General features: G+C 47.3%; 1 protein-coding gene across 1 annotated transcript in view; it reads left to right on the plus strand.

Moving 5' to 3' along the window:
* MDGA2 (MAM domain containing glycosylphosphatidylinositol anchor 2) overlaps nucleotides 1-25,331 on the plus strand; it is a 209,088-nt gene that overhangs the window by 149,356 nt on the left and 34,401 nt on the right. Inside the window, exon 9 of the mRNA XM_058807283.1 lies at nucleotides 13,943-14,212. Within this exon, the coding sequence (XP_058663266.1) occupies nucleotides 13,943-14,212 (270 nt within the window). The remainder of the gene's footprint in view (nucleotides 1-13,942; nucleotides 14,213-25,331) is intronic.

The raw sequence follows: 25,331 nt of genomic DNA on the forward strand, positions 1-25,331 counted from the left end.
CAATATTCAGCTTTGTACCTGTAATTGCCTCATAAAACAGAGTTTGGAAGGCAGTGCACAGATTTAAAGACAAGCTGCTGCTTTCCCCGTGCTCCCTCCCAAATCCTTTGGATTCTATTCCCAATTCCACTGTTATTATTCAGGCCTGTCTGCAGCTGTTAATAGGGAGGTTTGCAAATCATTTTGCCTGTGGAGCTGGGACCAGTGTCAGTAGGAAGATTCCTTCCAGCAGGAATGAAATTAGAGCTTTTTGTGTCCCACAAAATCAGGTTTTCCAGCAGAGATGGGCCGAGGATGTTTGATTCAGTATTGGAGGTGCAGGATGCAGGGAATGCTGGGAGGGTTGGTGGGAATGATGATTTTTGGGAGAGATTTCCTTTGGGTTCCACCAGGCTTTGAGGAACCATATCAGGAGCAAAATCACTTAAGGCAAGAGGAGTCTTGAGTGAATTCACTGAGGTTGGAAAATCCCTTTGAGATCATCAAATCCAACTGTTCCCAGCACTTCCAAGGCCACCACTGACCCTGTCCCCGAGTGCCACAGGGCTTGGATATCCCTCCAACCCTCCCTGGGCAGTGCCAAGGCCTGAGCCCCCTTTCCGTGGGGAAATTCCTGCTGTGCCCACCCTGAGCTGCCCCGGCCCAGCCTGAGGCCGTTCCCTCTGCTCCTGTCCCTGTTCCCTGGAGCAGAGCCCGACCCCCCGGCTGTGCCCTCCTGGCAGGAGCTGTGCAGAGCCACAGGGGCCCCTGAGCCTCCTTTGCTCCAGGTGAGCCCTGCCCAGCTCCTCAGGGATTCTGCAGCCCCTGCCCAGCTCCTCAGGGATTCTGCAGCCCCTGCCCAGCTCCTCAGGGATTCTGCAGCCCCTGCCCAGCTCCTCAGGGATTCTGCAGCCCCTGCCCGGCTCCTCAGGGATTCTGCAGCCCCTGCCCAGCTCCTCAGGGATTCTGCAGCCCCTGCCCAGCTCCTCAGGGATTCTGCAGCCCCTGCCCAGCTCCTCAGGGATTCTGCAGCCCCTGCCCGGCTCCTCAGGGATTCTGCAGCCCCTGCCCGGCTCCTCAGGGATTCTGCAGCCCCTGCCCGGCTCCTCAGGGATTCTGCAGCCCCTGCCCGGCTCCTCAGGGATTCTGCAGCCCCTTCCCAGCTCCATTCCCTTTCCTGGACACTCTCCAGCCCCACCAGGTCTTCCCACAATTCACCCCAGGACTGAAGGTGCCCCAGCACAGGGGGATGAAGCAGATGGAGGTTCTGATTTTGTGTCCTTGGCTTGGTAGGACATGGATCTCCCCCTGGGTGTTGTCCAGCTCCTCCACCTGCCTGGGGGAGCCTCCATGGACCACCATTCCCTTGGGGATCACTCCAGTCATTATCCATCATCCATGGAATTGGTGGTGTCACCACAGCTCCTCTCTGTGGAGACCACACTCATCTCCTTGGGAGGGGCTCCATGAGCAGCTTCCCTGCTGGAAATTCCTGATATAGGAAATTCCTTGTGACAGGATTTCTCACACTTTCCTTGCATTCAGAAGCTCTCCACAGAATAAAGGGAACTTTCACACCTTCCATTTATTATTGCTTTGGCAAACCAAAGCAGGGACGTTCTAATTCTTTCTAGAGGAATTGTTATCTCCAGGTAGTTCTGAGCCTTGATAATAAATTCAAACCATTTAAAATTGATACATATCCCTCACAATTGATCCATACTCCTCACAATTGATCCATATCCCTCACAACTGATACAAATTCCTCATTTTCCAGGCTCCATTGCAGTTCCAGTGCCCATTAATAGATATTTTTATCATAAAGCCACTTTTCTCTCTGCTCTCATTGACTGTTTTCCTCCAGATGGGGCAGTTTATTTGGATTTATTCCATCATTCCAATGGATTATTAGCACATTTTATTCTCTATCAAGGAACAGACTGATCCTATCCTCATTTTCTAATCTGTGGCAGGGCTGGCTTGCAGAGAGGGACAGAGACACAAAGAATTCCCATTCCTGGATGGGATTTCCATAGAATGACAGGACTTGGGACTGATTTTTCCAACAAAGGATGGTGATTTTTCCTTTTAGGAATGTCCTGGCTTGCAGTGGAGAGGCTACAGATTCACACTCTGCTGTAATTTGTTTTATCAGGAAAATTATGATTTGTCTGGGCAATGTAAAATCATTCTAAGAAGTTTCATGGTAATTTCTGGAATGATCCATTGGATGTTGGGTTTGGCACCTTCAAGTCATTGGGAGAGATGAAGGAGAAGCAGCAACATCTCTACATCACCTCTGTTGAAATAATCTTGGAATCTTGGAATATCCTGAGCTGGAAGGGATCCCAAGGATCCTCCAGTTCAGCTCCTGGTGCTGCTCAGACACCCCAACAATCCCACCCTGACCCTCAGAGCTCCTGGAGCTCTGGCAGCCTCGGGAATCTGCCCATTCCCTGAGGATCCTGTTCCTTCTGGGTTTTGTTGTCCTTTGCAAGCTGAAATCCCTCACTTGGAACCTGGAAGACCAAATATGGACCCATGGAATGGCTGAGGTCGGAAAAGTCATCGAGCTCAGCAGGATATCCAGCACGGCCAAGGCTTCCACATCTCTGTTGGAATTGGAAAACCATAAAATCCCAGGATTGTTTGGGTCAGAAGGGACCTTAAAGCTCCTCCAATTCCATCCCTGCCGTGGGTTGCTGTCGACCTTCAGGGTTCTCCAAACTTCATGGATCCATCCAAGTCCAGGCTGGATGAGGCTTGGAGCCACCAGGATCCCTGCTCCAGGAATAAATAATGGATTGTAGTTGATTTCCGTCCCGTGGCTTGGGCTTTGGCTGGTGTGGAAAAGAATCCCAGAATTCCAGAAGGATTTGGTGGGAAGGGACCTTGAACCCACCCAGTTCCAGCCCTGTCAGGGCAGGGACACCTCCCACTATCCCAGAGGATTGGGAATGGTGGGAAAGCAAGGAAAACAGGGAATTCAGGCTGTTCCAGGATGTTTTTCATGGCAACCCCACTGACTATGCAGAGCTCCCAGATATATATCCAAGGGGAGCCCTGATGGAGTTTGGGGAGGAAATGAAAAGAGAGAAAAATATATTCCTTCAATAACCTTGGAAATTCAATTTTGGAGATAAAACAGGGCTTGATAAAATTGGTTGAGGGGGAAGATGAACTCCAACAGGAGAGGAAGCAGCTGGAAGAAGGAGAGGAGCAATATCTGGATTTACTGGAAACAAAAAGGCAATTCTGTATAAAATATTGGAGAGAAAAAGCAGACTTTGAAGCAATAATATAGAATTTTAGAGACTCCTGTGGGAGGAGGAAAACAAGGAAATGTTGGAGTTTATTCCATTCAGCATGAAATCGTTGGACACAGAAGACAAATCCATCTGCTCTAAGAACAGCCCCATAAAGAGAGGTAATACCCCTTATTTAGGCATTTATTTATTTAGTTGTGAGGTTTTTTATTCAGTTGGAGTAGAGCCTAAATACAAATCCAGGCTCAAAGATGATGAGCCAGGCCTGAGTCCTTGGAATCTTCCAAATGGGATCCAACTACTCCCAGAACTCAGGACCAGGAAAATCCAAATGGACTCAAACCCTGTTTCTCTGAGGTTTTTTTACATCAGATCTACTCAGGGCAGTTTCATTTCAAAGCAAGGCTCTGCTTTAATGCTGGACATTAGGACACATCTGAAATGGGGAATATCATGGGGTGGTTTTATTTCAGGAGTTGTAATTCCTTCTTTCCCTGTGGCCACGCACAGGAGTGAACTTTGGGGCACTTTGGGTTTGGTTGGAGGGATCTTAAATCCCATCCAGTGATTGCCACGGCAGGGACACCTCCCACTGTCCCAGGGTGCCCCAGTGCCCAGCCTGGCCTTGGGCACTGCCAGGGATCCAGGGGCAGCCACAGCTGCTCTGGCAATCCCAGCCCAGCCAGGAATTCCCAGTTCCCAATCTCCCACCCATCCCTGCCCTCTGGCACTGGGAGCCATTCCCTGGCTCCTGTCCCTCCATCCCTTGTCCCCAGTCCCTCTGCAGCTCTCCTGGAGCCCCTTCAGGCCCTGCCAGGGGCTCTGAGCTCTGCCTGGAGCCTTCTCCTCTCCCAGGGAACATTCCCAGCTCTCCCAGGAAATCCATGGGAAAAGTTTTATCCCATTGTTGTTCCAATGTCATTTGGTGCTCCCACCAATGCTCAATTTCAATGTTCCTTCCTTTAAAACCCCTTGATTTAAAATCCCTTGATCCCTTTTGAATGCTGGCAGCGAGGAAGGGAAGGAAGCAGGGTTTGTATTCCCAGCCTGCTCATTCTGCCTCAGCTGGGGACTCCTTGTCCTGCTTGTCCTTCTCAGCAGACACCAGGAATGATCATGGAGAAACTCTGGGCTGAGAATTTGCTCCAATAAATTCCCCTTTTGCCCCTGCCCTGCTGCTCTGAGCTGTTCTCTTCTGGCCCTAACTTTCTTTTCTATTTTATTTAAACCTTCCCAAAGCTTTTTTTTTTTTTTTATTTTGGAACCTGAGGACAATTTGCCCTCTGGCTCTGAGCTGAGTCCTCATTTTCCACGGATCCCAGGCTGAGCCATCCCCAGGGTTTCAATCCCTGACCCCAAAGTTTCAAGCCCTGACCTTGGCTGCTTAAAAATAGGGGCAGTTCAATGAATTCTGGTTTCTGAGGTTTGTTCTAAGTCCCAGGTTCTAAAGGAGATGAAAGCCTCCCCCAGCCCAAAGATAAATGCATAATTTAACCTAAAGCCATGACTCCTGCACATAAAACAGGCTCCAAATCTCCCAAGGACAGAGAAAGAAAGAAATTTGGGGGGTTTATTGGTAATTCTCAGCTCTGATCAACAAAAGCAAACCCCCTTTGGGTCTAAAGTGACCTTGTCCACAGGAGAAATAAAATACAGAGGTGAGAACTGATCTCTATTTCAAGGCAAATAAAATTTGTTGCAAGCACTGTCCAGAAGAGCAGTAAAAATGGGATTTTGGTGCTGTTTGAAGTCCATACATTTGTTTTATGTGCACATTTCTGTGTTTTCTGCTCTCCTCACAACATCTCTTTGCCTCCCCTGTCTGAGTCAAAAACACTTTTTATTTGAAGCCATCATGCTGAGATCTCCCCCAGGTGTTACCAGTTTCTCTGCTCCTCTCTCTGCCTGGTCCTTCCATGTTTATCCCTGGTTTATTTGGCACTTGAGGCTGGAACCTCTTTGTCCATCACTTTTTGGGAGCATGAGCATGGTTGGGATGGAGTGACCCCAACCCTGGGATGAAGGCTGTCACCAGTTGGGGTCTGTACAAATCCCCAACAGGACAGGACTGCTGGGCACGTGCCTTGGGCTGTTTGATTTTCCAGCATCAGCCCCATTCCATGGCTATGGCAATGGGAAGATGCCACCAGCTCACATCCCAGCAGCAGACACAGAACTCAATGTCACAGCTCACTTTATGAGTTTTGTGCCCAATCACACAAAGCAAAAGCACATTGACAGCAGTTCCATCCAACCACTGTAAGCACAGGTACCTTTGGTTAAACAATGCTTGCTTATTTCAAATACAATCCCTGCTTGTGAGCCTTCAAACACAATGCACACAGCTCCATTACTAAGCTTTAACCTTCCTAATATCTCGCTAGATAAACTTTTCTGTAGCTTAGGGAGTTATTCTAGACAAGTGTTAATACACAGACCATTGTTCTATTTGTCCTTGCTTTTCTACAGTTTAATTCATTTTTCTGCTGACCAATCTCATGGCTGCTGCTGAGCTCTAATCACAGGTTCTGCTGTCTCTGGGGCCTGCCTTTTGCAGCCTTCCCAAAACCCTCTAATTTTATGGATTCCCACAATTCCCCCTCTCTGTTCACCTAAAAAGAAACCTTCACAATTGTGTCGTTTATTACTTGCGTTTCGTAGCCTTACTATAATATTTCTGCTTATTGCCTGCTTAAAGCATGTTCTTGCTTGCACTAAGCATTGCTCTATCACAACACAGCAATTTAATGCTGTGAAAGTCCAGTCAGTTCAAAGGGCATTAATTACGCCTGATAATAATTGCAAATCATTGTTCGAAAAAGTCTTGTGGGTTCCAAGGTCCTAATTCCAAACCTTCCTCCATGTCTGTACCTTCATCCACCATCTCTGTGAGGTTTTGAGCACTCTCTGTGAATCCAAAGGTCACCTGGGCTGGCCGAGCTCTGCTGGAGCTGGGTGGCACTGGTGGCATCTCCAGGAGGGTGCAGCCAGGTGGGATGGGGCTCTTATGCCAGGAAACCAGGGACAGGATGAGTGGCAACAGCCTCAGGTTGCAATGGGAGAAGTTCAGGTTGGATACTGGGGAGAATTCCTCCATGGAAAAGTTGTCCAGCCTTGGGTAGTGGTGGGATCCCCATCCCTGGAGGGATTTAAATCCACGTGGAGGTGGCACCTGGGAACGTGGGGCAGTGGTGGCTGTGGCAGTGCTGGGAATGGTTGAGGTCGATGATCTCTGAGGGTTTTTCCAGCCTAATTTACTCTGGGATTCTCTCTGGAATAATGAGGCTTCTCCAGGGGCTGCAGCTCCCTTGTTTTACTGTGAAAAAGTAAAGAAAAGGAGCAGGGAACTCTGGAAGAGGTTTCAGGAGTGGGGGAAGCGTTTAAAATGCCCCATTAATTATTAGCAGTTTTGTGTGCAGATCAGAGCAGGTGTCACCACCTGGCTCAGTGTCACCTGTCAGGGACAGCCTGAAGGGAACCAGGAGAAGAATCCAGCACTTCCCCTGTGCTGATAGGAGCCCTATCTCGAATTTCCTGTGTGCTTTTCTAAACTTCCTTGATTTGTCCTCCCTTCCTGGGTATTTGAGTGTCCTTGGAGGAACTTGGGAGAGTGGGGATGGGACTGGAGTGCAGTCCCAGCGCAGCTGTGGCTGTCCCTGGATCCCTGGCAGTGCCCCAGGCCAGGTTGGAGCAGCCTGGGACAGTGGGAGGTGTCCCTGCTATGGCAGGGGTGGGATGGGACGGGATGAAACCTAATATCCCTTCCATCCCAACCCAGTCTCCATCCTCTGCCCTGCCCTGTTCATGTCCAGTGGAGTTCAGCCCCACAAATAATGGAATGTGTGCTGCAGGAATGAGTAAAAAAAAAAAAAAAAATTATTTTCCCACTAAATATTCCAAAGGAATTGGAGTGAGTCACTCCAGGAATGAGCGAGGATGTTGCACCCCTGGCTGGATCCCTAAGGGAGGAGAGTTGATTCAAATCCCAAATGGAATCCAGAAATTGTTTGGATTGAAAAGGACCTTAAAGCCCATCCCATCCCACCCCTGCCATGGCAGGGACACCTCCCACTGTCCCAGGGTGCCCCAGTGCCCAGCCTGGCCTTGGGCACTGCCAGGGATCCAGGGGCAGCCACAGCTGCTCTGGCAATCCCAGCCCAGCCAGGAATTCCCAGTTCCCAATCTCCCACCCATCCCTGCCCTCTGGCACTGGGAGCCATTCCCTGGCTCCTGTCCCTCCATCCCTTGTCCCCAGTCCCTCTGCAGCTCTCCTGGAGCCCCTTCAGGCCTGGCAAGGATTTCCCTGGGTTCTTTCCTTCTCCAGATGAGCACCTCCATCATTCATAACCTGCCTCTGTGATTTTTTAGCTGGAAAATGCTTTAGAATGAGTGCAGAGGGTTTTATTCCCAGGTCACCAGTGGGTCCCTGCACCTCCAGAGACATTCCTTAATCCTGGGTGTGGAAGAGACAAATTTGGGATGCAGGACCTGCCCATAGAGCAGGACCCTTAACCCAGAGCTCAGCCACGGCTCCCCTCGTGAGCTCTGTAGGATTAAAATGTTGTTCACTGCTGTTCATTGATTTATATTCTAGCCAGGACAATTTAAATTCCATAAAATCCAAGGAACAGCAGCAGCAGAGCCCATAAAAGATGCTCAGAAGAGCAGACACTTTTAAAAACCCATGGATTATTCCCATTTCATGGTTCTTTAAGGAAGCTCCTCATTATTCACCCATCCCCTTCTGGCCCCAGCTGGACAAATCAACCAAATCAAGATTTGCAGATATGGAGGGACATGAATGGTGCAGCTTTGCCCCAAAGTTTTCGTTTTATTCGTTTCTCTTTACTCATCTGAATATTTATCACTTGGAAACGTTGCACATGCTCCAGCACAAATATTGAAGCTCAGGAACCTGGGAGTTGCTGGGTGAGGCTGGATCTGGATTTCCACAGAATTTAATGCCCTGTCAAGGAGCCAAACCAGGACAGAGGCACCAGCCTGGAAAATCCCAGCAAATTCCGCAGACACGGGAGACAACTTGAAGCACAAAATCCAAGTTAGCAAATTCCTGAGAGCGGGGACTGGGATTTTCCATTGTAAATCCTTCTGCAAAGCAGGCACGGACACAGAATGCAGAAGAAAATGAAATTAATAATAATTTTACACTGAAAGTTACCATCAAAATCCTTCTAACTTAAAATAAGGACCTTGCCAGGGATAAGATGAAAAAATTAGGAGTCCATGACGAGAATATTTGGAGTTCTGACAAGGGATGGAGGGACAGGAGCCAGGGAATGGCTCCCAGTGCCAGAGGGCAGGGATGGGTGGGAGATTGGGAATTGGGAATTCCTGGCTGGGCTGGAATTGCCAGAGCAGCTGTGGCTGCCCCTGGATCCCTGGCAGTGCCCAAGGCCAGGCTGGGCACTGGGGCACCCTGGGACAGTGGGAGGTGTCCAGCCTTGCCATGGAATGGGATGGGATTTAAGGTCCTTTCCATCCCACAACATTCCTGGATTTAATAAAACAGGGATTTTCATCGCTTTACCATGGATATATGTGTGCAGGCCAGGGTTTGGAATGCACAATTCCAGGATGGATTTGCACACTTGCTTTAGTTTACTCCTAAATGTTCAAATGGCTTTTTTCTATCTCCGGCCATGGTGGTTTCATTTCACTGGAATAAATCCATTATCCAAGGTGTGATGCCCCTATTCCAAGCTTTGGCTGGAAAATTGTTGTTGTAATTTCACAGGGATCACAATCCCTGCGCACTGGAGCTTCCAAAGCTCTTAAATCCCATCTTGTCTGGGCTTCTCCATGTCTCCATTCAGGCACCTCCGGACCCACCTCAGGAGCTAAAAACCTGGAAATGTGGCTGCAGAAGAGAGTCTGGGAATAGATGGATTGAGAAGTGCTGGATAACATTCCTGTTGTGTGAATCCAGCAGTGGCCACAAATCCAATGGAAAGAGAGCAGAGGCGCCACTTTTTATTGTTATTTATTTATTATTCCCTTGCTGGAGCTGGGAGTGAAAAACTCGGTATTTGTTTAGCTTAAAATGCAAATTGGAGAGGCCAAACCAGCGGGTGAAGCCTCTGCTTGGGGCATCAGGGTGGAAATAAATTCCATGAATTTTCTCCTTAACAAATCCCGCTATAAGAACCAGGATTTGACCCTCACCGCGAGGAGCAGCTGTGTGATTCAAACCAAACAAGCATCTCGCTGTCATTTCCCAGGATAGCTCCAGAACTTTCCTTTTTCTGTTTCCTAATCCTTAAAACATGAATGTACTTAGGCTAAAAAACTTCATTAAACGTTAATAGAGAGCCTGATTTAACTCCAGCCCCGTTTGCTTCCCAAAGATAATTGTGGGAGAGAATGAATCGTGCGCCCTTGGCAGCTTTGCTGGAGATTTTTCCAAAACTAATAGTGGAATTATGAAAGGAATTAGGAGGGAAAAAGTAAATTAAATCAAATTGCCAAAGCCTTGGGGAAGAGCTGATGCAAATGAGTTCAACACAGAGGAGTCACAAACAACTCCAGTTTTTCTCCTGCGCATCTGGGAAGCCACAATCCTATAAAAACAATGGGAAAAAAATGATGGGAAAATTAGGTGTTAACTCTGGCAGGGGCTTTTATCAGCCCTTCCCTTTCCCATTAAAGTTATTACCTGCAAAAGTGGGATTCAGGAATGAGCAGCCCGAGTTAATTTTCTCTTCCTGTCACTGGGGATCATCAGCCCCCGGATAAATGGGAATTGTGGGGTTTAAAGACTTTTTTGACCTGAAAGGCAGGGGAAAGTTTCATTTAAAAGCTGTTTATAAGGCTAAAGTAGCTTGATAAGTAAATAAAGCAGGGGGAGAAGAGAGAAGGGCCTGAATACAAATTCCCGTTAAAGTTGTTGAACTGAGGAGGCACAGGAGGGGAAATCATTCCCTGGGTTTGGAGCGTTCCATGGAAGCAGCAAGAAAAACAAAGGAGGTAACGTTATTCCAAACCAGAGATGAGTTTTGGATGTTCAAACATTCCAAGGATTTATGAGCAAGGGCATAAAATGATGGAAAAATTGTCCATTAAAGGCTTGTTAACACCTCAAACATGGAACTTTTGTGATACTCCTGTTCCAGAATTTCTGTGCTCATCCTCGGGGATTTAGGGTCAGGACATTGGATCAGGACGGTTAAAATCATTCCCTGAAATCTTTCCCTAGATTTGGAGCATTCAGTGGAAGCAGCAAGGAAAACAAAGGAGGGAATTTTATTCCAAACCAGAGATGAGTTTTGGATGTTCAAACGTTCCAAGGATTTATGAGCAAGGGCAGAAAATGATGGAAAAATCATCCAATAAAGGTTTTTTAACACTTCAAACACAGAGATTCTGTGATACTCCAGTCCCAAAATTCCTGTGCTCATCCTCAGGGATTCAGGATCAGGAGACCCTTCAGCTGATGCTACTTGAGCATCTTTTTGTTGTTATTTTAGAGATTCTTCTGTGCTTTTCTCAAAGTTTAGGGAGAATTTTCCCAGGATTTTAAGGTGTATTTTGGTGTGGCAGGAAGGGCTGGAGAGGTGATGGATATGGAATTATCCTGGCTGGAATGGGGAAAAAATAGAGAATTTCCAATTAAAAATAAAATATTTATTTCAGATAAAATTGGCTTTGTTATAAAAATTATACCAGGAACAGCAGTGGGTGCCTTGTTGTGATCACGATCCATAAAAATATGGAGAGTTCATGGAATCTTGGAATGCTTTAGACTGGAAAAGCCCTCTGAGATCAAATCCAACCATTCCCAGAACTTCCAAGGCTACCACTGATTGTGTCCCCAAGGGCTTTAAATCCCTGCCAGGATGGGGACTCCACTGCCCTTTTCCAATGTTTTCCAGCTTTTCCAGCTTTTCCATGGAGAATTTTCCCCTTGGACAACTTACAGAAAAATGCCTGGAAAATAGTAAATATTAGTAAATCTGAATAATAATTCCTTTGATATCCATTGTATAGGAGGATCTATGAGTTTTTTGGGAAGTACAAATCATTTAAGACAGGATGGTCAGAGGAAAACAGGAGATTTGGGAGAGGCAGCTGCACAGATCTCCCTGAGAAAACAGTGGAGATCTGAAATATTTTCTTTCCCAAGGAAAATTCCTGTCTTTAAGCCAACACTTCCCTGCAAAGCTGCTGCCTTGGGAAACTTGGGGAAGCAGGAGCATTTTAATGTTTTATGTAAAACACCTCATAAGGATATAAAACCTCCCTGTGCCGCCATGGAATGGGAGGATTTCAGGAATTCTTCCTTCTCAGGGGTTAAAAAATGAGCTGAGTTCTTTAGAGAGCCAGAATTCCGTGTTTTTCATACCTTTGGGAGTACATTTTCCATGTGTGTTTCTGGCTCTGGAGAGCTGAGCACAAACCATTGCTGGGCCAGATTATCCTTATTTTCCAGCCATGGTGAAGTTTTCCAAAGGCAAATGGCAGCGGGAAGTTGGGTCTGTGCACACACACTGGACGTTGGTTATATTTTATTTATTTGGTGTTTTGCTAGAATCAAAATTCTGGTGGAGTTTGAAGCTGTGAATGTGAATTATTTAAAACCGCTTTTATTGGAGTTAGGGAAGAACAGGCTGTTCTGGGTGTGGGGAACTGGGACAGCAAAACCTCCACCAGAATGGAGAAAAGAGATCCAGGGGTGATGATTTTTGGGGAAGCCAGATTTTTGGTGAAGCCCCTGGGGTGGAGACTTCATGGAATCATGGAATATCCCAAGCCGGAAGGAGCCCAGCTTCCAGCCCTGCACAGACACCCCAAAAATCCCAGCCTGTGCATCCCTGATGTCCAAACATTCCCAGAGCTCTGGCAGCCTCAGGAATGTGCCCACATGTGAAGTCACCATTGAGCACAGATTTATTATTCCCCGGATTTTTTTTTAAATTATTCCATATTTATTATTGTGAGTACAGAGTCACCAGCCCAGCTCTGTGCCCGGGGTGTTGCTGCCTGGTGCACTTTATCCAGAGAAAGTTCCAGAATTCCAGGCTGGTTTGGGATGGAACAGACCTCCCGGGCCACCTCATTCCACCCCTGCTTTGGGCTGGGACACCTTCCATACGTTGCTCCAAGCACTGTCCCAGTTAAGACAAGTTTATTGGCTCTATTCAGTGCTGTTCCAAGGGATCTCCTAACAACAACTTGGCTTAGTCTTGTCTCCTAAGCCAGGCCCTAAACACCAACCGGGGCTGGTCGACTCTCCTGGGATGGGTCCTAAACCAGAACCTTTAACATGATTAGTTTTTAGGATGTGCAAAGAAGAACCCACCCTGCCTCCTGCAACAGGAATGGACCAGGTTAGTCCTGTCTTCTAGCACTGGTCCTAAATTAGAGTCTGAGTTAGTCTTGAGTCCTAGGATGGGCCCTAAAGAAGAACCTGGGTTGGTCCTGTCTTTAGGACTGGTCCTAAAGAAGAATCTGGGTTAGTCCTGTCTCCTATGATGGGTCTCAAACAAGAACCTGGATTAGTCTAGATTCATATGACAGGTCGTAAACAAGAACCTGGGTTAGTTTAGATGCCTAGGATGGTTCCTAACCTGGGTTAGTCCTGTCTCTAGGACACATCCCACACACGAACCTCAGTTAATCCTGTCCCTAGGCTTGCCTTCCCCTCTCTAACCCCCTGCTGCCCCGGCTGTGTCTCCGCAGACCTAGGAGAGGTCCTGAACAAGAACCTGGATCAATCCTGTCTCTAGGACAAGTCCCACACAAGAACTTTGGTTAATCCTATCTCTAAGAGACATCCTGAACAAGATCCTGGATCAATTCTGTCTCTAGGACACGTCCCACACACAAACCTCAGTTAATCCAGTCCCAAGGAGAGATCCTAAACAAGAACATGGATCAATACTTTCTCTAGGACAGGTCCCACACAAGAACCTGGATCAATCCTGTCTCTAGGGCAGGCCCCACACACAAACCTCAGTTAATCCTGTCCCTAGGTCTGGCCTCAACCCTCTAACACCCTGCTGCCCTGGTCTCCACAGACCTAGGAGAGATCCTAAGCAAGAACCTGGATCAATCCTGTCTATAGGACAGGTCCTAAACAAGAACCTTGGTTAACCTGTCTCTAGGAGAGGTCCCACACAAGAACCTTGGTTAATCCTATCTCTAAGAGACATCCTGAACAAGATCCTGGATCAATCCTGTCTCTACGACAGGCCCCACTCAAGAATCTTGGTTAATCCTGTCCCTAGATGTCCCACACAAGAACCTGGATCAATCCTGTCTCTAGGACAGGCCCCACACACAAACCTCAGTTAATCCTGTCCCTAGGTCTGGCCTCAACCCTCTAACACCCTGCTGCCCTGGTCTCCACAGACCTAGGAGAGATCCTAAGCAAGAACCTGGATCAATCCTGTCTATAGGACAGGTCCTAAGCAAGAACCTTGGTTATCCTGTCCCTAGGAGAGGTCCCACACAAGAACCTTGGTTAATCCTATCTCTAAGAGACATCCTGAACAAGATCCTGGATCAATCCTGTCTCTACGACAGGCCCCACTCAAGAACCTTGGTTAATCCTGTCCCTAGATGTCCCACACAAGAACCTGGATCAATCCTGTCTCTAGGACAGCTCCTAAACACAAACCTCAGTTAATCCTGTCCCTAGGCCTAGCTGCCCCGCTCTAACCCGGTCTGTGTCTCCGCAGACCCCCCGGCGGTGGAGCCGGCGTTCCTGGAGCTGCGGCAGGGCCAGGGCCGCGCGGTCACCATGAGCTGCCGCGTGCTGCGCGCGTACCCCACGCGGGTGCTGAGCTACGAGTGGCGCCTGGGCGGGCGCCTGCTGCGCTCGGGACACTTCGACCTGCAGGACTCCACGGAGTTCACCGTCAGCAGCCTCTCCCGCGACTCCTACGGCCTCTACAACTGCAACATCATCAACGAGGCGGGCGCCGGCCGCTGCAGCTTCCTCGTCACAGGTAGGAGGAGCGGAGCTGGGAATGAAGCCGCTTCTTAGTTTGGTTTTTTAATGGTTTTTGAAGGGGGTTTAGGCAGTTTGTTTGTGTTTTCCCAGGTGGTTGGAGTTTGTCTTCAGAACTGTGTTTGTGGAGTGTTTGAATTGTTTGGGTTGTTTGGGTTTTGTTGGGTGAGGCTTGGTAGAGCTCAAGCAACAAAAGGAAGATTCTAGATTTTGAGTATCAAATCTGTCACTATATAGGAATCTGGAATCTATCACTGTAGGAATTCTGAGTTTGGAATCTGTCCCTGTAGGACTCTGGAATCTGTCCCTATAGGAATCTGGAATCCCTCACTACAGGAGTTTTGAGTTTGGAATCTTTCACTTATAGGAATTCTGAGTTTGGAATCTGTCCCTATAGGAATCTGGAATCTGTCACTTATAGGAATTTTGAGTTTGGAATCTGTCACTATAGGAATCTGGAATCTGTCACTTATAGGAATTTTGAGTTTGGAATCTGTCACTATAGGAATCTGGAATCTGTCACTTATAGGAATTTTGAGTTTGGAATCTGTCACTGTAGGACTCTGGAATCTGTCCCTATAGGAATCTGGAATCTGTCACTATGGGAGTTTTGAGTTTGGAATCTGAAGGTTCTCTTCAAAACCGTGTTCATGGAGTGTTTGGGTTTTGCTGGGAGAGGCTCGGTAGAGCTCAAGCAACAAAAGGAAGATTCCAAGATTTTGAGTTTGGAATCTGTCACCACAGGAATCTGGAATCTGTTACTTATAGGAATTTTGAGTTTGGAATCTGTCCCTATAGAAATCTGGAATCTGTCACTACAGGACATGAAATAACATGAGCCCACACCCTGCTGTTTTCAAGGTAAAAAAGGGAAGTTTATTTTCTGACTCCAACATTTATAGATTTCTAAAAGTGACAGTGGACTGAAGGATGACAGAGCCACCTCTCCAATGACACTGGACAAACCAACAGTCCATCAAATTTTTCTTCTTCTATAAAGAATGCAAAACAATAAATAATTTATATGAAGTGTGTGAGAAAGTTCATTACAAGAACATAAACATCAGAAGGCTTAGAAAATCCTAAAAAATCAGGGTGACAGGAATCTCTGGTTTGGGAGTAGCCAGGAGATAAATGGATGTGATGGAAATGGCATCCCCTTGGCAGGAATTTCTCACAGCACAAATGTGGTGGGAACACAGCAAATCCCACAGTTCTGGATGGTTCTTCTCCTTCCAAATGGGACCCAACCTTTGGCTGACACCATTCAGAGCCTGCTGGAGGGGTTTTCACAGCCACCAACTTCTCCAAATCTTGGGATTTTAATCCCAAAGGCAGCTCTGAAGGAAAACAGAAAAACTGTTTGGCCTCAAATGAGTAAATTTGGTTCAATCTATTCATCAGGATTTGGATCCCAGACTGTGGAAATCTATTCCAAGGCAATCATTTTGCCAGGATTGAGGCAACTGGAGTGATTTTAGCAAACTACAAAACTGAAAATGAGTCCTAAAATGATTTTATGATGTTTTCCATTTCCCACCTCTGCCTGTGCTCATTTAGGGTTCATCCCATCCTGGTAATTTATGGTGGATTAAGGATGCTGGAAGTAACACTTTGACTTTTCTTAGCCTTTTAAAGTTAAAGTTGAGTATATTTAGCAAATAAATTCTTTTCCACTGCTCTCAGAGCAGTGGCTCTGTTGTGATCCTGAATCTCAGCAGCACAGATGGAGTCAAAGCCCCAGGGAACTGAAAACGCTGAAAAAAAATGATGAAATGGTTAAAAAGGAGGCTTGGATTTCACTGGGAATGTGAATAGAGACAAGAAATTGGGCACTTCTTAGGCATAATTGGAAAAAAAAGCCCAATAAATAACTGCAAGGCAGGAATGTGGCAGTTGTGTGGAGCTTTTGTTTTGGGGGGAATAATGGGTTGTTGTAACCCATTTTTAGCTGGTTTATTTCTGGTTTTTCATGCAGGAAAATAGAAATGTGCTGGACTGGGGCTGCAGAAAACCATTGGTATGCTCAGAGAAAGCTTTTTAGTACAGCATTTCATGCAGCCTGGCTTTAAAGATTTATTCTGACCCCCGAGCCTGCAGAATCTCCTTTTTGTTTTTTTTTGGTTTTTTTTCTCCTGTATATTTTGAGCCAGATTGGAGGAGATGAAAGCCAAATAAATCACACATGGAAAAGGGGTTAATTTATAGCATCTGGGCCAACACGAGGCAGATGTAACCTGCCAGTCTCTTCAAAATAAATAAGAAGTGACAAGGCAAATTGTGTTTGTGGGGAAGCAGAGCTGAGTTCATGCTCCTCACAGCTTCACCACGTCGAGATTTTATTCAGGGCCACATCATATCCAGAGAGCAGCAAGAAGTCCATTCCAGGCTGTGGCTTCGGAAATCCCTGCCAGGGCTGGGAGCAAATAAATCAAACAGATCCATGAATGGCAGAGGCTGAGGAGGCTCCCTGAGGGAGGATTTGGTGCTGGAGAAGGAGGGGGATGAGCACAGGGAGCTTCTCCCTCCCTGGAGCAGCTGCTGAGGTGGCAGAGGTTCCTCCAGGACACACCTGAGCCCTGCTGGGTCATGGCCTGGCCTGGCCTGACCAGCTGGGGACACCCCGGGAGCAGCTTTGTCACTGTGGCGTGGCTTCTCAAGGCAGCGGGGGAGCTGGTCTCTGTGTTTTGCAGGTTCCCAGTTTGCGAAGGAGGGATGAAGAATTCTTCTTCTTCTTCTTCTTCTTCTTCTTCTTCTTCTTCTTCTTCTTCTTCTTCTTCTTCTTCTTCTTCTTCTTCTTCTTCTTCTTCTTCTTCTTCTTCTTCTTCTTCTTCTTCTTCTTCTCCTTCTCCTTCTCCTTCTCCTTCTCCTTCTCCTTCTCCTTCTCTTCTCCTTCTCCTTCTCCTTCTCCTTCTCCTTCTCCTTCTCCTTCTCCTTCTCCTTCTCCTTCTCCTTCTCCTTCTCCTTCTCCTTCTCCTTCTCCTTCTCCTTCTCCTTCTCCTTCTTCTTCTTCCTCTCCTTCCCCTTCTTCCTCTTCTTTTTCTCCTCCTCTTCTTCCTCTTCTTTTTCTCCTCCTCCTCCTTATCCTTCTCCTCCTCCTCCTCCTTCTATCTTCTTCCTCATCTTCCTCTTTTTCCTCTTCTTCCTCCTGCTTTTCCTCCTCCTCCTCTTCCTTCTTCTCGTTCCATTTCATCTTCCTCATTGGTATTTTTCTGCATCATTCCAAGTGTCAGGACAAGAGGGAACGGGCTCAGGCTGCCCCAGGGAAGGTTAAAGTTGGATATCAGGGGAAATTCCTCCAGGAAAGGGCTGTCGGACACTGCCAGGGGCAGCATTGGAGTCACAATCCCTGGAATTGTCCCAAACCCACGGATGAGGCTCTGGAGGCCAGGGGATAGTGGTGACTGTAGGGGAGAGGATTGACAGCCACACTTGATGGTCCTAAAGGTCTTTTCCGACCTGAACAATTCCATGATTCTCTGTGCCCCCAGGAAGCCATTTAGGATTAGGATTACCTAGAACTGATTTTACCTGACAACTCCTGGTTTAAAATTTCTCCTCAGTTTGGGAAGTTTGATCCCCTTGAGCTGGAATTTTCTCTGCTGGGGCTGAATTTGTCTCCAGAGTTGCGTCCAAATAGGGATTTTTCAATTTTTTTAGACAATATTTTGTTCCCTCTCCATGAAATTATTTAATCAGGGCTGGATACACATCTGTGGGGGATTCCTTCCTGAATTTCCACAAGGAATCTCTGTCCATAGTGGATGGGGCTGGCTTGGCAGGGCTGCAGATTTAATATTAAAATTCAAAATTTCAATTATTCATCACAGCCCTGGGTAAGACTGAACAAAGCTCTAATGTCATTCCATGGACTTAATTCCTTTTATCAACCAACTCCTGATCCCACCAGCGAGGGAAGACACTTTGGAATATTAATTCTCTGTTGTTCTGGCCTGTGGAATATTTTTGCCATGGGATACTGCGTTAATTAACGAGCTCATCTTTAATTATTTACTCTGTCTTACATCACCCCGTCAGTGCTTCCAGCCAAGTGCAACATCAAGCCAATCAAGGGCTAATTGGGGAGGGTTTAATTGTTAGCTCGTGATCAGAGCTTTCCCTTTCCTTGAAGCTCTTGGAAACTCTTTGGGGCTGGTGATGCTGAAACCTGACAATCCAAACATTCCTTCCCTGCCAACATCTCCAGAAGGGATTATCCCCATCCATGGCAGGAATAATTCAGGTTGGAAAAGACCTTGGAGATGATCCAGTCCAATCTTCCACCACTAATCCATGGAACAGTCAGGTACCTCACATCTCCTGCCTTCCCTCATCCCAGAAAAATGGGATTTGAGGAGATGGACACTGGATCATCCCTTCTGTTGATCCCATAATCCACCTCTGGAAAGAGCTCTTTGGAAACTCATTTTTTCTTTAATAAAAAGCATCTTTTGGACATTTCCAGGAGAAGAATTCATAGAAATACTTTTTTTTTTTTCCAGGTTTTCCCTGATTTTTGGATATTTTAAGTGGCAAAATGGAGCACAGCAAACCCTGGATTGGGTTTGCCCCCATCCTGTTTCATATGGATGGAGCAAGGATGGACCTTGGAAAGGATGAACAGGTCCAAGGATGGACTTGTTCCATAAAAGATCTTGGAATTATGGAATGGTTTCGGTTGGAAAAGGCCATGGGAAGGGACATTCTTAATGAAATCTGGTTGCTCCAAGCCCCATCCAAGCTGGCCTTGGACAATTCCAGGGATGGAATATCCACCCCACCCCTTGGCAAACCCTCCCCATGGATTTAAGGCAACATGAACTTGGATTTAGAGGATTTGGGAAAGTTTTGTCCTCTCTTTGGGAAACCATCCTCAGTTTTTTCCACATTTTTGAAGGATGAATGCTTGGATGTGATCCTCTCGTTTTTCCCAATTCCCTGGGAGATTCCCTTTTCAAGATCAGGCACCTCTCCAGGTGCTTCGTTCAGGAATTTCTCAGTGTTTGCTCTGTGCCCCTGCCGCCATCCCTGGCAGCATAGCACCGTGGTCCTCAGCATTGGAAATAACTTGGAATCATTTCCAAATTCCCTCTGGTACAGGATTCCCAGAGAAGCTGTGGCTGCCACTTGTGTGAGCTTTAAAATTCCAACTGGAGCAGCAGCAAAAATCCTTTTCCATTCATCTGCCAGGAAAAGGTTTTTTTTTTTTATTTTAATTAAAAACCTTGGGGATTCCAACAAAGCCTCTCCTAAAAATGGCCAAAAACTCCTGGAGGACAGGGAAGGCCCTGGAACTCATTCCTGGGGATTAAAGGAAGGCCACAAAAGAAAAAACATCTTTAAGGTCTCTTCCAAACCAAATAATGCCCTGATTTTCAGCTTCCATGGTTATGGGGAGGCAGGAGGTGACTGGGATGATCCAGCTGCAGGATTGGGATGAGGAGTAGATCCAGGAGGAGACAGATGTTGCCTTTCCCAATTGCAAATAAAGAACAAAACATCTTCTCTTTCTTCCTGCAACCTTTCCATAAAATAGAGATCCTGGAATAAAGCAGAGCATGGAAGGGGCAGCATTTTCCATAAATTCAGTGTCTCCCACTATTTCACAGAGTTAAATGCAGGGTTTTATTCAGAATTTATGCTCTCCCAGCACTGCAAAGATGGAAAGGGCTGGAACTGAGGTTGCCACGAGGGAAAGCATTTATAAATCTCTGATTTTATTTCCTTTCCCTGAGCGTGATAGAGTGGGAGCTGCTCTGCTCAGAGCTCACAGCCAGCTCCTGTCACCAGCAGTGCCACAAACGTGGGACAGAGCTGCTGCAATTCCCAAAACTCCAAGGAACTGGCAGAACTCGATGGGAAAATAAGGAGGAAACAGATAAGGAAATGATTGCTTGAATGCTCTATGTCCACACAATTCCCATTGTTTGTTTCTGCAGGACAGGGAGCCAACACCAGTCTCACCCTCTGGGATCTGGGACATTTAGGGACACAGGGTTTGGGGCATTGCTGAGGTCCCTGTGCTGCTCTGCTCTCATCCCAGCTGGAATTTGCAGTGCCCCGTCCACAACAATTCCTTTAAGGGATTAATTTCCTGAGTGATCCCAATGGAGCACAGGATGAGGAATTCTGGGTGATTGTTGTCTCTAAAAAGGACCAGCTGAAGCTCTTTCCTTTTATTTTAAAAACTCAAAATCCCCCAGTCTTCAAAACCAAGGAATGTGGAATCCAAGGGTGCAGAATGTGTTAAATACAGATTTTATGGGCTACAAATTGACAGCTGAGAAATTCGGGTGTCAGAAACAGCTGAGCCAGATTTATTGTCTGAGATCTGAGGATGAAAGGGATAGGAGCACTTCAGGGAAAGTTGAAAAGTTGAGGAAGCTGCAGAGCCAACAATGAAATCCTCTTGAAATGTGGAAAACAGCTCTGGGATTGAAGGCAGGGTGGGAAATGGTCACCGAGAGAGGGTTCCTTTTATCAGAGTGAATTCAAACTCCAGCACCAAGATCTGCTAGAATCTGGAGAATTGGGAGAGAAACCACTCTGCCTCCTGGATTTCCATCCCAAGGGATGATAATAAATGATCTTGGAAGTTCTGGGTTACGATATTTCAGTCCATTTGGTAAATAAATGGGAATTTTTTTTTGGGGGGGGGGGGGAGGATGATGTTTCCTTGCTTGGAACAACTTCAAACCCAGGGACAGAGAGACAGGGACTTTGGATAAAGGCCTGGAGTGCCAGGACAAGGGGAATGCCTCAATCCACTTGTGTTCAGGACAATTCTCCAGTTTTTAGATCCCAGTGGAGCTTGGAATGGAGCAGCTGAAGTGACTTTTTCCCTTTGCTTGGTTTCTCTAATTCAGTGCCACAGAGATTTCATCCCATTTTTGACCTTACACTGGTACAGGGCTGGTGGAAAATGTTTGGATGTTTGGATGCACTGCCTGGAGGGATTGAATGCTGCACAACAAATGCTCATGACTGAGAATGTTCCTCTGGAGAGGAGAAGGCTCCAGGGAGAGCTCAGAGCCCCTGGCAGGGCCTGAAGGGCTCCAGGAGAGCTGCAGAGGGACTGGGGACAAAGGATGGAGGGACAGGAGCCAGGGAATGGCTTTAGGCTGGAAAAGGGGAGATTTAGGTTGGTTATTAGGAAGGAATTCCTGGCTGGGAGGGTGGGGAGAGGCTGAGATGGAATTGCCAGAGCAGCTGTGGCTGCCCCTGGATCTCAGGCAGTGCCCAAGGCCCTGTACCCAGGGACACTCAGGGACACACAGAGACAGCCAGGGACAGACTGGGGGGCACGGGGACAGACAAGGACAGAATTGAACACCCAGGACTGAGGCCCCTCTCAGCTGGGGCTCCTCTCCAGGCTGAGCAGCCCCAGCTCCCTCAGCCTTTCCTGGGCATGGAGATGCTCCAGCCCTTCCTCATCCTCACATCCCTCCTCTGGATGAGATCCAGGAGCTCCAGGTCCCTCCTGTCCTGCTGATCCCAGAGCTGGACACAGGATCCCCAGGGATGAAACTCCACAAACTCTGACCCACCTGGGCTGTGAGGTGTGAGGCCCATTGAGAGCTGAGATCCCAGAAACCTCCCCCATTCCTGTCATCCCAGCTAAAAATGATCTTCCCACCCCAAAATCCACATCGTGCCAGCCTCCAGGCTCCCAAACATGAGCTGAACTTTCTGTGTGACACAACCCAACTCCTGCTTCCATTCGAGGCTTTGGGAAGCCTCAGAGAAAACCAACAAGCCAACATCGTCACATCCCTCCCCTGGATCATATCCAGGAGCTCCAGGTCCCTCCTCTCCTTTTAGGGAAGCTGAACCAGGAATGCCTTATCAATATGATTGCCTGGCAAAAGGTTTTGAGAATATGGAAACTATAAGAGAGATTGAAATGAAAGCAAGCTCTGAGATCCCTCAGTTACTGAACACCTGGAAAACAATGGTGTGGCCAGCTGAAGGTGATCCCCTTGTGATGGAACAACACCCTCTGCTTGCAGACAGGCCCAAGGGTCAGAGCAGACCCTACAGCTTGGCAGAAGGGCCCAAAGAGGAGTTTTTAGGGTTTGAAATGTAACACAGTATGGTAATGTAATGATTCTTATAGGCTGTATGGAAATGCTGTAGGATTTGTATCTTGTACTGGATTGGTTAGTGAGAATCAGAATATTCAGCACAGAAGAAGATTTATGGTATTGTAAGAGGAACCCCGCCCTCTTATCCTCTCTTTTACTCTCTCATCCTCTCTGCCCCTCTCTTCTCTCAGCCTGCTCTGAGCTGTGTTTGGCAGCTCCCAGCAGGGCCCTGCACCCAGGCCCTGTGCAATAAACCCCAAATCCCAGCAGGGCCCTGCACCCAGGCCCTGTGCAATAAACCCCAAATCCCAGCAGGGCCCTGCACCCAGGCCCTTTGCAATAAACCCCAAATCCCAGCAGGGCCCTGCACCCAGGCCCTGTGCAATAAACCCCAAATCCCAGCAGGGCCCTGCACCCAGGCCCTGTGCAATAAACCCCAAATCCCAGCAGGGCCCTGCACCCAGGCCCTGTGCAATAAACCACAAGTTCCACGACCTGGCTGCAGAGATCTCTGATCTCCATCCTTCCTGACCGTCCTACCCCCTGGCACTCCTACACTCTCCCAAGACCCAGAGCCAAGGGATTTGGGGACAAGGGACATTTCCATGTTCCACATAACTCCCACACTTACAGAAGCCACCTCTGCTTTCCCTGCACTCCAAACCACATCCCTGCTTCCCGAAGCTTACAAGGGAAGCTCTCGGTGTTGTGCTGTTGAATTTCCAGCCTCTCCATTCCCGGGGTTGTTTTCACAGGGATTTGGGATAATGCAGCTCTTCAGGAGCCTCATTATTGCCCCAAAGGTGCCGGTGTTGTTCAAGTGCCCCTCCTGTGACAAGTGGCTCATTATGGCTCCTCTCAGTCTCCCCCAGAGATCCCATTATATCCAACAGCAGTGGGAGTGGGAAGAGGATAATTTGCATCCAGCATGAGCTTTTCCCATTATTCCCACTTCTCAGGAACAAGGAAAACAAATCGTCTCCACCGCTGCTCCCTTTTTATTCCCACCGCAGTTCCTTTTTGCCAGCAGTGGTTTTGTTTGCTCCCTCTCCTTGGAATATTGTTGTTTGCTCCTCCACTCCGGGCTAATTCCAGGTCCTCCTTCCCCAGGCAATTGGGAAAAATATCTTGGCTAAAAGGGCTTTTTATGCTTGGGAAAGAAAAGCGTGGTTGGAGAGAAAAGCTGGATCAATAGGTGCCGTGTTGCTGTTTATTCCCAGGATTTTGCCTTTGTTCCTTTGCATTTGGGGGGCTTTTAAGGCATTTTTTCCTCCTCTTCTCACGGTTTTTCTGCTGATGGAAATTGTCCCATTTGGAATTTGAAATGCCTCTCATCCCTCTCTATTTCCACTTTCAGGGATAGTTTTGAGGACAAAATCCCGAAGTTCAGTGTTTGTTTTGTCACAAACTCCTGAAATCAAAGTTAAGGGAAGTGAGTAATGAGCTCATATCCCTCCCATATTCCATGTGACAGGAAGGCCATGTCTTCCCAGGTTTTTCCAGCCCTTTCCCAATTATTCCCACTGTCAAATCCCTGCAGAAGTATGAATGGAAATAGAAAGCTCTCAAGGCCTTGGATCCTGGGCATGAGGAGCTGGATCTCAACCCTTGGATCCTGGGCATGAGGAGTTGGATCTCAACCCTTGGATCCTGGGAATGAGTGGCTGGATCCAGTTGAATCTCAACCCCTGGATCCTGGGAATGAGGGTTTGGATCTCAACCACTGGATTTTGGGAACGAGGTGTGGTTGCAGCTGAATCTCAGCCTTTGGGTCCTGGGAATGAAGGGATGGCTGCAGTTGGATCTCAGTCCTTGGATCCTGGGAATGAGGGGCGGCTCCAGCTGGAACCCTTGGATCTGGAAATGCCCCACTGAAGTTATTTCCTGATAATTTCTATGTGTTTTCCCTCCTTTTCCTGATGGATAGGTGAATTCTTGGCTGGCTGAGTTATTCCCTGGCTGCCTGGCCATTCTGTGATTTTCAGTGATGCCTTATCAAGGCTGCCCTAGAGCAGGGATTCATTCAAAGCATCTCCTCCATGGATCCGCCTTGGGCAGCACCAGAGCCCAGCCAGGGCTGCACCCAAGATCAACCAAAATGGCCCCAAAATGCACGGCCGGGCACGGGCTCTGTCCCTGGGATCAGCTCTGCTCCATTTGCACCTTGCAGTTCATTGTCCCATTCCAGCTTTAGCCCCTGCAGTTCCACCCTGCTTGTTTTTCTCCCTCCAGTCCCCCTTGTTTATGTAGCCACATTTCTCTTCACAGAGAAAAGCAAGGCACAATTCTGCCCAAGAATATTTCTGAGATTCACTTTCTCTGAACCTCAGAGAAAGAAAACACAATTCTTATCATTTGCTGTGCCTGTGTTTGTGCCACAGCAGAATGCAATGTGGAGATTGTTCACCCACAGTGATGGGGTTTGTGTTCCTTGGCCTGTCAAGGCCAGGTGTGTGTGTGTGAGTCAGGACTGAGGGTGACACACATGAGATTTTGGGCAGTGTGAGCAGAGCTGAGCGCTTGGCAGATTCAGTTTAGATGTAATGTAATATAGTGTAATATAGTATAGAATAATATAGTATAATCAAGTAATTAATTAGCCTTCTGATAAGATGGAGTCAGATGCATCATTTTCTCCCTGCCATGGTGATACAGCAACCTCTTGAGCTGGGTTTAATAAGCTCTCTGAGGCCTATAACACACCTCAGATAACTCAGCTGCTCTTGGAGGCATAAAAAAATCAGCAGGATGTCTCCTGTTGCGGTGTTGAAAACAAAAAAAGTTTAATAAAAGGCAAAATAACAAACAGAGAAAAACTGAGCTAAGTGCTAACCATTCTTGCTCTTAGTAAAACCCCTCACAAAAGCGATTGCTTTCTTTTTTTCTAGTTAATTGCCCAGGAAGGACTTTCTGGCTTTTGTCCAATTTGCTATCCTTAATTTTGAGGTGAAGTCTCCTAGGCCTATGAGATGTCTCTTCACCTAATTGAGGAGAGAAACTTGTGGGCTTCTTTCCTTTTTGAGGGGACAAAGG

The sequence above is a fragment of the Ammospiza caudacuta genome, chromosome 6 (genome assembly GCF_027887145.1).
Source record: "Ammospiza caudacuta isolate bAmmCau1 chromosome 6, bAmmCau1.pri, whole genome shotgun sequence".
NCBI classification, from domain to species: Eukaryota; Metazoa; Chordata; class Aves; order Passeriformes; family Passerellidae; genus Ammospiza; species Ammospiza caudacuta.